At 44.4% G+C, this 12,076-nt stretch overlaps 1 protein-coding gene across 1 annotated transcript in view; it reads right to left on the reverse strand.

Annotated features, from left to right (window-relative positions):
• Nucleotides 1-12,076, reverse strand: part of RYR3 (ryanodine receptor 3) — a 555,495-nt gene that overhangs the window by 63,712 nt on the left and 479,707 nt on the right. Inside the window, exons 66-67 of the mRNA XM_081507033.1 lie at nucleotides 4,714-5,034; nucleotides 2,226-2,466 (exon numbers count right to left, since the gene is read on the reverse strand). Coding sequence (XP_081363159.1) covers nucleotides 2,226-2,466; nucleotides 4,714-5,034 — 562 coding nt within the window. The remainder of the gene's footprint in view (nucleotides 1-2,225; nucleotides 2,467-4,713; nucleotides 5,035-12,076) is intronic.

A 12,076-nucleotide genomic window follows, 5' to 3' on the forward strand; every position in this document is an offset into this window, starting at 1 on the left:
CAAGTTGAAATTCTTGCATCTTAAAAACTCTCCTCTTGAACCTATTCTGCATCCAGCTAGCAGCCCATTTTTCTGTTCCCCTTTATAGTAAAACTCCCTGTGGGACTTCTGTAATGTTCCAGTGGTTAAGGATCTGCCTTCCAATGCAGGCTACATGGGTTCGATTCCTGGTCGGGGAACTAAGATCCCACATGCTGTGGGGCAACTAAGCCAACACACCACAACTAGAGAAGCCCACACACTGCAATGAGATGACTTTGTGTCCCAACAAAAAAAGCCCATGCAGTGCAACTAGAGAAAGCCAGCATGCTGCAAAGAAGACCCAGAGCAGCTGAAATAATTTTTTAAAAAAAGACACCTCCCTGAACAAGTTGTCTGTAGTGCTATCTCTAAGTCCTTTTCTCCTATTCTCTTCCAACCTACTCCAAAGAGGCCTTCAACTTCATCGCTTTATTGAAACTGCTCTTATCAAGGTCACCATTCATTCATTCATTATTCTTTTCTTCTGGAAATCCTTTGTGAAATTGGTACCTAGGACACAACATGCTGTTGGTTTCCTCCTGTCTTACTGGTGGCTTCCTCTCAGTCTCACTTGCTGGTTCCTTCTCTTCTGCCTGACCTGTGTACAAGGGCTCTGTCCTTGGAATGCTTCTCTCTCCCTCTCAAGCCTTTGTTTATCTCATTCAGTCTCGTGGCTCTTAAAGACCACATACCAATATGTAGGCAACTCTCAAATTCTTAGGTCCACACCAGACCTCCCTTATGAACTCTGGAGTCATGTAACTGCCCACTTGACGTTTTCATTTTTATATTGAAGAGGCAACTCAAATTAACATGGCTGAAAGGGATTTCTTCATCTTCCTCTAAAAAACTTCTGTACCCACAATCTCCTCCAACTTAATTGTTGGGAACTCCCTCCTTCCATTTGTTCAGAATCATCTTTGACTCATCTCTTATTTCCAGTCTGCAGGTCCAAAAGGCTCTACCTTTAAGATGTCAGGTCCAGAATCAGTCAGATTCTGTCAGTCTTCATTGCTACCAGCCTGGCCCCAGCCACCACCAACTCTTTTTTTTTTTTCCTTTTAAACTGTAGTAACATACATGTCAAATTACTCTCATTAGCAACATTTAGTACATTCACAATGTTGGACCACCACTGTGACTATCTAATTGCAGAACATTTTCAGGGCTCTGAAAGGAGACCCCAGTCCCACTAAGCAGTGGCTCCCATCCCTCCCTGCCCCAGTCCTGGCACCAGTAGTCTGCTCTGTCAACTCCAGATCACCCTCAGCCCTTGACTAGGTCACTGTGAGCCTCCCAGCCAGCCTCCTCACCTCCTTTATTTGCCCTGATCCCTCACCACAGTGCTTGAAGACTGAGTCAGATCACATCACAGCTTAGCTTCAACGCTGCACCAACCTCTCATCTCACTCAGAGGAAAAGCCCTGTACTCGTGGCCCCATGGAGAGAAACTGGCCTCTCCGACATCTCCTGCTGCTCTCTCCACCCCTCAACTCCTCTCTCTCTGGCATCCCTGTGATCCCCTGACCATCCCCACCTGTCCCTTCCTCAGGGCTTGCACCAGATATTTTCTTCCTGGGAACAGACCTCTTTCCCAGATCCACATGTTTCTGACCTCACCTCCTTCAGGTCTGTGTTTAAATGTCACCTTCTCAGTTACATTCTTTTAAAACTGCCACCTGGCACTTCCTGATTCCATTTACTTTGCTTGTATAATTTACTTAGGTAAGTAAATTATAAGTAAAGTGTATAGGTAAATATACAAGTACATAGGTAAGTATATTGTAAATGTCTAAGTACTTTATCATTTACTCACCCCACTCTCTTGCCAGAGTGAAAGCTCCCTAGGCCAACATCTTTTTTTCTGTATTGTTCTTGCCTGTCCTCTAATGCCTAGAACAGTGCCTGACACACAGTCAGTAATATCTCTTGAATGAGTGTGTGACAGAAGAGCAGAGGGGCGGAAGGGGTTGCTGCCGCCCTTCTTCAGCGGCCTGTGAGGATGGACCGGGTGGCCATGCCACTGATCATATAGAACCACAGGTCAAGGAAAGCGCTGCCCAGAGGTCCCACAGCAGGGATGGAGGCGGGGGCGGGGGGGGGGGGACGCCGGTGGTGGCAGCTGTGACCTCCCTCTCTTGCCTCTAATAAAACCCAGTACCACCCCTCCATCGGGGCCCGGCCCTGCCCGGACGCCTCCGTACCTGTTGTTGTCCACGTAGCGGATGAGCATGGGGTAGAAGGCGTAGAGGTCTCTGCAGAGGACAGCAAACTCGTCCAGGATGAGCAGCTCGGCCTCCTGCGTGTCCCCTTTGCTGTCGGCTCTCAGCTGCTCCTCCTCCTGCACGGTCTTGACGGCCTTCTTCTTCAGCTTCTCCAGGGTCGGGATGAAGTGGCTTCTCAGCAGGTCTGGACTGGCTTTGCTGATGATCGGTTGGGTGTACACTGTGTTTGCAAACAAAGGGCCTCCCCCTCATTCCACTGGTTATGACAGTTGAGAAAAGGAAAGAAGGGACACTCAAAGGTGAGGCTGTGGAAAGCCACTGACTCAAACTGGCACCCTTCCTTCATCTTCCACTTGGCATGTCTGCCTCATGAAGTCACAGTTGCTGGGGTAGGGGTAGGCATGGATGGAGCTACAGGAGAAGGTCCCTATTCCTGTTTTGCTTCTTCAAGTTATGAGAATAGCCACCCCTGAACTCTTCATGCATGGCCTTTGCTACATCTCTGAGCTCTTCATAACAGACCATCTTGTTTCATTTTAGAAGAGTGACTTTGGCTCACTAGCTACGTTATAAACTCCTTGAAGGAAGTCTTTTTATTTATATAACCAGCACTTTGCTGAGTCAAGAGTACATACTTAACACTATGCTTTCTGGTTATTTTATAGAAAAGTCTTTTAAAAATACATAAACCCAACCATAGTTCTCAGCCTCCAACACTTGAGAACTGCCAGCCTATTGTCTTGGGGCTCCTCTAGGCCCTGAGAAAAGCAGACAAACTACTATCATCTATAATGAACTGAGAAGCAGGCTAGGGTGGCCACTAAAGTCAATGAGCAGAAACAAGCCATCAGTAGGACTTGGGACTATGATTCTGGCCCTCTTAAAGAGAAAGATAAAACCTACAAGCCTCATTGACTTTTTAAAATGCAATATCCTATTGGTCTAATTCATAATAAAGATCAGAATCAGAGTAATTATTTAGATATGTGAAATAAAATTCTCAAGAATCATGAACCATTCACAAAGTACAATATGTATTTTGTGTATTTCAAACTTTTTTAATGTAGGGCTTTTCAGTTGGAAACAGCCTATATTCCAGCACTTTTTAATCTCACTGTGCCTTATTTTTTGCTTTCATAAAAAAGACTTTTTTAGAAAGAGAAGGTGAACACAGTTCTCTGTTGCAATGTGTTAATCAAGAAGTCAAAACTTAGCACTATGATGGCTCACATTTCATACCAGGGTGCACCTCTGCTTTGGACCTGGAATCAGAGTGGTTCCTCCAGATATGGGTGATTTAAGGTTGCTCTTGAAAACTGACTTTGTTTACACACCAAGAATGAAGTGGCCTTACTGAATGAGATCTGGACACACTTGTGAAATAACAGGCCAAGTTCAGTTCTCATCAATGTGCTGTGACTTCTTTCCTTTGTACCCCTGGGGAATCTAAGGGAGTTCATCCTTTGATTTCCTTCCTTTCCTTAGTCCAGATTTACAAATATAGAGCCCTCAACAAATTACTTCAGGGTTAACAATATTCTTTGGCTAAAAGGTAAGAAAGCAACACCAATTTACCCATTCACATGTTCCCAGGGGCCTATACTATACAGGAGCCATCAGTAACCAAAGTATTTATTGATATAATTTGACTCTCAGTTCATTTCAGAGACAGGAAGAGGGTAGGAAGTTTTCTTCCTTGGTCTTGCGGAGGGGTTTGTCCAGGAAACTAATAGCTCCTATTGACCCAATGGCTGTGTTTCATGGTCCAGGAAACTGTAGGGGTTAAACAGCTATGGTGGAACTGTGTATCTAAATTGCAGGTCTATCAAAGGCAATGACTTTAGCTTCTGTCTCCTCTAACTTTACTGTGACAGAGGACCCTAAAATCTTCATGGTTTCCTGACTGTGGAAAGTGTGGTTATTCATTTTCCAAGCCTCCCTTTTGAGAACAGAAAATCAGCAAGTAACACTCACTAAGAGCCTACTGCATGCAAGGAGTTCTAGAGGAACACAAAACTAACCCAAAATCCAAGTGATGCTACTGTGAGCCTAAATCAGAGAGTGTCTTAGAAAGCATAAAGTGAAACACAAATGCTAGAAACTTAGAGTACAACCCAGGTGGGAGTGAGTTTCATAGATGTGGAAAACACACAGGGTCACTTACCCAGAAAATATGAACAATTATTACTGTAAGAGCAAATGGGATTCTTAAGTACCAAAAGCAAATGAGCAATGATCATCAGAATCTTGCAGAGTTACCACGAAGGGCTTCCTGGAGATTTGAGGGGCTGGATTAATTGGGGAGTCAGGCAGGAACATTTGCTCCAGGAAGCCCTATAGGGGAACAAGTCAGTTCTTTTTACTGTTAAGTATCTAAGGTGGGGAAGGGGGATAGCTTAATGATAGACTAAGAGAAGAAAAAGAGTCTAGGCATCTTGATGCCGGGGCCGAAAGACATGCGTGGTACCTGCAATGCGCTTCATCCAAGAGGCCTCGTCGATGCCCAGGTTGTTGTTGATGATTTTCAGAATGTTGCCCAGGATGACACTGAGGTGTTCAGACGTGACCTTGGTGCACCAGGGCCCTGCACTTGGGGGGAGGTGCTCAGGCCCCCGCTCCCACCAGTAGGACAGGTAGTTGCAGAGCATGGGCAAGATGACTTCAATGACGTGGGGCATCTCTGTATACCGGGCCCCTGATTCGGCCAGGTCGTTGATTTCCTTCATCAGGCCTTCCAGGTGGGGGATGTCAGGGCACATCTCCTCCACTGTGTCTGGCATCCCCAGAACTAACCGAGAGGGTACAGGAATAATAAAGGCACAGTGATTCAAAACAGAGTGCAACCTTCTCTCTCTCTGTCCACCCATCCTTTGGTCTTGATCCATAATTTTCCACCCCAGAGCCTCAAACAAGTAAGCACTGGATATGTAGGAGCTATTGTAAAGGCTGCAGCTTCCAGAGGCTGGATTATCTTCTAGATGTTCTATTCAGGGCAAAACACTTAAACTGAATCTTAAAGGAACATAACAGAGACACGGCTGAGGGACATTTCATAAGACTTCTCTGTGAAAAAGTCAGTCTCTTGGCTTCTCCCTCCTGGCCTCAGTGCACGCACTTCAGGAAAGGCAGGACCCAAAGCAGAAAAGCAACCCATAGATATTGAGCTGGCAATTTGTGGTTCAGTCACCTAGATCATGTCTGTACTGTTTTGAAAAGGAAAAAGAAACCTCTTGCATCAAAGATTCTTTTAGCTGGATCAGAGACAATGCTTTCCATCCAGTTGAAACTTGTGTGTGTGGGGGGGTGGGGGGGGGTGGGAAACATTGCACATACACTGATTTCTGCATTTACAAAAGAAGTTATTGATGATCTGAAGTAACCTTTGCCAAGAGCTCTTGTCAATCACTTAGACCTTTTTGTTTTTGAAGGCTTATAGGCAAGGAATAGTGAGTTAGCCCTGTCTTTTCCTTACAGTGAATGACTGAGGTCACTTCACTGAACAAGGACCGACAGGATGAGATGATTACAGAGTTCAGCATGAAACGTTGTCAGGTACAAGAATGGTAAATGCAAAAAGCCAAGAGGGTATCTGTCCTGCTCTTCTTAAGGAAAAGAACACTCTTTTCCTCCAAGATAGGAGGAGAGACCAGAAGCAACCTGAAGTTGCTGATGGGTGAGATGCAAATAAGGGCTCTGTGGGGCAAGGCATGGCCCAGCTGAGAAGGAGACATGAACCGGAAGCTCTGCAGAGCATCCTGGTCGGCAGCTCACGTGCAGACTCCACTCACAGGCTAAACTTCTCAGACTGGGGCCAAAGCATCAGGTGCCACGGAGCCTCGGAAGTCAGAGAAGCAACAGGAAAATGTGGTGCCTTTTAGATCCACCAGTGGAGCACATTAGATCCACTAGAAGACTTGAGGAAATTATTTTTGATATTAAAAGTAATGCGCAAAGTTCTCAGGAATTTCAAAGGAAAAAGCAGAAAACTTCAAATAAAATGTGACATTTAGTGAGTTGGGTTCTACCTTTAGGCCCTGTGCCATGGGGTTACTGCTGGCGTGAAATCTCTCTTTTCTAGATTTTAACCCCATAGGAATGGAAGGGTTAATGAAGAAGAGGCCATAGCAAAGGCTTTGGTTTTTAGGAATATCAGTCAATTGAAGGGTCTGTCTTGATTTCCTTCATGATTGTACTTCCTGGAGCAAAGACACAGGATAATCCTGTGAAGATAGACTATGAGATGAAAAGAGAGTACAGGCATCTTGGTTCCTGGGCTGGGGTGGGGAGGAAAGGCATTTGTGGTACCTTCATCCAGGAGACAATGAATCTGTAGATGATACAAGCGGTTCTACAAGATGGTGTGCAGCTGCAAATCAATGGACTCGGAAGAGCCTCCCTACTATGGAGCAGGCCCTGCAAGTGTCCTAACACTTGCCCTAATTATGTTTTTCTCTTGCTATTGGTAGGTAGAAGGCTGATTTCTCTTCCTTGGAAATTAGGAGTGAAGCAATGTCCTTTAAATCCAGACAATTCAAAAGGACTAGCAGCATGAAAGCCAAAGAACATCAAACTCCTGTGATTTACAGCAAAGGGAATTATACAGGTCAGACACAATCCAGTGCCAACGCTGGTCATTTGCAGAGAACAAGTCTGGCCTGTACCTTGCCGCAGAGCAATAAGAATCAGGGGTGACATCAATGTGGGGGTCTGGGGAGACTCTCACAAACAAAATCATTTGACACATACAGTGTCAGATAAATAGGTACAAAGAGTGAAGTCAAACATTCTACCTTCAGGCTCTGCACACGGAGCAGTGCCAACTGCCACAGATGCAACTGAAATTTACAATTGTTGGCTATAAAATTATACATGAGAAGGCTCAGAGCATGTGTGTGTTTAAATGTCACACAGACAATCCATCATCCTAGACACTTTTTTTCCCTCCTACCTAAGAGAAACACAGAGTTGCTTGAGGTTGCTTCATTGGAGTCATTATAATGACCTTTAAAAGTTATTTATATGTAATTGGTCCTCGAGGGGAAGAAACATTTGCGATTCTGGTGGTGTTTTGTACTTCAAATGCCACATAATAAACCGGTAGAATGAATGCTGCTGAGTTATCTACCTGAAAAACAGCTCAGCTGGGTCCTGTTAGAATCAGACTCAAAACTGTAAGGGGGAACCATTAGAACATACTGTCCTTTCATCTTCCACATCAATGGTTCTCAAAGTGAGATTGTCCTGCCAGCAGTGGCAGCATCACCTGGAAACTTGTTAGGACCTTGGGAATCCCGACTTACTGAATTAGAAACTCTAGGGGTAGGACTTGGCATTCTTCAACAAGACTTTTGAGTGATCCTCATACATGCTATCAAAGGGAGAACCATTGGGAAAGATTGAGTTAGAGTCCACAGCTGTATCTTTTTCACCAGGCAGCTCTTCCCTCAAGATGACAGCATCAGAGAGCACCACTTCTGTAGTATTACATGGAAGCCTACATGGAAACTGGACCTCCTTCCTCTCTGGTTGATTTTTTCCAATAAGGATTTAAAAAGTAAACCTGGCTGGTGAGTAGTATGTTTTGGTTAATCTATTATCCTGACTGGGCTTTCCTGGTGGCTTAGTGGTAAAGAATCCACCTGCCATTGCAGGAGATGCAGATTTGATCACTGGGTTGGGAAGATCCCCTGGAGAAGGAAATGGCAACCCACTCCAGTATTTTTGCCTGGAAATCCCATAGATAGAGGAGCCTGGCAGGTTACAGTCCATGTGGTCGCAAAGAGTTGGACACCTTAGCGACTGAGTATACACACACACAAGATCTAATTCTACTCATGAATGGAGTCAACAACAACAAGATTCTGATTAATAGACCACTGCCACACGTAACTAAAGATTTTATCTAGCACACAGCTAGATAAACCTTTTCTAGACATATCTTAACAATTTTGGATGAGTTAAAAAATGCTCCAGGATGTTACAGGATAGAAGAGGTCCTAATATGAGTAACTCTGCCGGCAAAATGGACCAGAGCCTGCCAGGCTCCTATGTCCATGGGATTCTCCAGGCAAGAATACTGGAGTGAGTAGCCATTCCCTTCTCTAGGGATTGAACCTGGGTGTCCCACATTGTGGGTAGATTCTTTACCATCTGAGCTACCAGGAAAACCCCATTAATTGAGATGCCCAATTGACTGAAGGCTTGAAAATCAGTTCATACTGTATTTCTCAAGCAAAGACTCACATCATCTGTCACATTCCTTTCCCTCCTCCTTCCTTGGTCCCTCAGGCCACCTTCATTCACCTGTAGTGAATGAAGTCTACCTTTTCAGAGTCCATCAAGCTATCAGTCATTGTCTGGCTCCAGGCAAACATGGTTATCCAAGAATACATATTTATGTATACTCTGCTTTTTTGAGAGCTGTACACATCGTCAGAATTCACTGTTTGTTAACTGAATGATGAAAAATATGGGCTCAGAGGACTTGGGCCCTGAGTCCACAGTGTATGACTGGTGGATGAACAACAGTGTCACCTCTAATCACAACCTTGTCCCTTCTTCCTTATGGAGTATGCAATGACAGATACTTATCTTTAATTTATGAATATGTCTTACTAAATCAATGTAAAGGTATACAAGATGAGAAGAAACATATTTCTAATAGTCCTTGAGAATAATAGGACACAGTCATTTCCTTCCCTCCAAAGCCAGTCCAGGGTTTCCTCCATCTGGGTCAATTTCAAATTTGCCTGCTACTCTACCTCTATGTCCCATCACTTCATGGCAACTAGATGGGGAAACAATGTAAACAGACTTTATTTTCTTGGACACCAAAATCAGTGCAGAGGGTCACCGCAGCCATGAAATTAAAAGACGTTTGCTCCTTGGAAGAAAAGTTATGACCAACCTAGACAGCATATTAAAAAGCAGAGACATTAAAATGCAGAGACATCACTTTGCCAACAAAGGTCTGTCTAGTCAAAGCTATGGTTTTTCCAGTAGTCATGTATGGATGTGAGAGTTGGACTATAAAGAAAGCTGAGTGCCGAAGAACTGATGCTTTTGAACTGTGTTTGGAAAAGATTCTTGAGAGTCCAGTCAATTCTAAAGGAAATCAACCCTGAATATTCATTAAAAGGACTGATGTTGAAGCTGAAGCTCCAATACTTTGGCCACCTGATGTGAAGAGCTGACTCATTAGAAAAGACCCTGATGTTGGGAAAGACAGAAGGCAGGAGGAGAAGGGGATGACAGAGGACGAGATGGTTAGATGGCATCACCGACTCAATGGACATGAGTTTGAGCAAGCTCAAGGAGATGGTGAAGGACAGGGAAGCCTGGCATTCTGCAGTCCATGGGGTCACAAAGAGTCGGACACAACTGAGCAACTGAACAACAACTACCTCTATGAGTTCAAGAGCAAAGTAGATCTCTCTCTTTCCCAAGGTACAAGCTCTACACACTGGTGACACAGACAGAGACACTTTTTCTTGAATCACAGCTGGAGCAGAATAAATACATCAGTATTCAGCACTGTCATGAAGTTGGGGAGCAATATTTTAGCTGGCTTCTGTCTACAGATGCCACAGCCCTTCCTCATCATTACCAAAGCCTGCTCTGTCATTTAACTCCTACTTTAGCTCCAAGACATAACTCATGTGGAATCATGAGACAGCAGAGAAAAGCAAGGTTGGGACTATAACTTTCCTAGTCCATGAAAGGGGAGATAGGATGAGATGAGGCTGAGGGGGCTGGGGAATTAACTGAGAGATACCATGTGAGACTTTGGAACGCGGAGGCATCTTGGCAATATATCTCTCTCGATGAGCTCTGAGAACACCAGTCTCCACAGTATTTTAGTTCAAGAAGAGAACTTTTTAAAGCAATTTTGTCTAAAATGTCTGGTCATCTTTTCTGGGGACCAGGTGCTGCTTTTATCTAAAGTGGGAACAAAGCTGCCAAAGCTTAGCACTCTGGATTCTTAGATGGAAAGAACAGTGACAGAGAAAAATGTAGCAAGAACCCTTCTTCTCTTAGGACCCATGACAGTTTGAAAAGGGGGCTTGAACCAAATGGAACTGAGGCACAGTCTAGTCATCTGCTGGTACCGTGTGTCGATATTTTAAGAAAATACTGGTTCTGAACAGGATATATTCTGGTTTGAAATGGTTTGCTATGATTTGTTTTTTAGCGGGGGTCTGCTTTTCTTAACATTAATCTAACCCATCGTGTGGTAGCTTTTGCTTCATGTTACATCAAGTCAAGGTAGTTCTTTCCAGTTGGAGGTCAAGTTTCATTCAAGGTTCCTGTTGGAAGCACCTCTGATCTACTCCATTGTCCTTCAGCAGGATCACACTTATCCACACATGGGGACTCTTCTCATCCATCCCCCAGAAGCAGGTTTACCACCTGCCTTGGATTCCAGTTCCAGGTTATTCTAGAAGAGGGGGTGGGAATACTTTTCCTATAAAGGGGCCAGACAGTAAATATTTTAGCCACTGCAGGGCCAACAGTCTTTGCTGCCACTACTCAACTCTGTCACTGCAGTTGAAGGGGAACAGAATGGGCCACCCCCAAATATACCCTTTTGGCAGAGGGATTACTTTGAGCTGATTATTTTTAAGAAACTGAAGATCCAGGAGAATGTCTGAAAACAGAGTTACCCTTTTGTAAGGGAAATCTACCTTTGTAAACAAAGTTTACCTTAGTTACGGGAGCCTGTACCAGAAGAAAGCTCTTACCAAAGATCACTTTTTCATCTGAGAGATTCATGAGCCTGGCCGGGCACACTGCTTACCAAGCCCTTCCTCTTCTCACTTTCCCATGGATTCCTACTCCCTCTGAAGCCCTAGACTCCTAACCTTTTCCTCAGGATGGTATGTAAGTCTCAAATGTTGGGCTGGCTTTTAAGTCTCACATCTTTGTGGGGCTCCCTTATGTATACATATGTCCATAATTAAGTTGTTTTTTCCTCCCATCAATCTGTCTTTTTCAGAGGGGAGGTCTCAGCCAAGAACAACGAAGGGTAAAGGGAAAATTATTTTTCCTTCCCTATACAGTGCTAAGGGCTTCCCTGGTGGCTCAGTGGTAAAGAATCCTCTGCCAATGCAGGAGAGGTGGGTTTGATCCCTAGGTTGGGAGGATCCCTTGGAGAAGGAAATAGCAACCTACTCCAGTATTCTTGCCTGCGAAATCCCATGGACAGAGGAGCCTGGTGGGCTGCAGTCCATGGAGTCACAAATGAGTTGGACACGACTCAGTGATTAAACTACACAATAACAACACAGTGCTAAAGCGGCCACAGACAACATGTAAATGAATGGGTATGACCATGTTCTAATAAAACACCGTTTATAAAAATCAGCAGTAGGCCAGATTTGGACCATCGTCTAGCACTGTTCTAGAACTCAACTGTGTCAACACTCCTGTCAAATTCTCTTTTGTGTAGAATTTCAATTCCTTCTTGTGTTTTTCTATCCATCCTTCATGAAGATGAAGAATGCATGGTCATCATCCTTGGAAGCACAGCCTCGCTGTGGACTTGAAGAGTATACCAAGGTTATCAGGGCAGCTCTGTGCTACCCCCTTGTTCCCACTCTCTGGAGAGGAACAAAGAAGGACAGTCAGGTCCCCAGGTGCAGAAAGAGAACGGAGATCAGGGCAGACAGGAGAACCTGAGCTCATAGGAAGCAAGGGATGTTGAAATCAACTGCCCTGTGTCCTCTTTTCACAGAAGAGGAAACAAAAGTCTAAAGATAACCAAGAACTTGCTTGTGCCCACTTTCCTAGCAAGATGGAGATCTGTCATATGGTGCCAGTTCTGACCTCCT

Source organism: Giraffa tippelskirchi, chromosome 7 (genome assembly GCF_054371585.1).
Source record: "Giraffa tippelskirchi isolate mGirTip1 chromosome 7, T2T-mGirTip1v1.2.pri, whole genome shotgun sequence".
NCBI classification, from domain to species: Eukaryota; Metazoa; Chordata; class Mammalia; order Artiodactyla; family Giraffidae; genus Giraffa; species Giraffa tippelskirchi.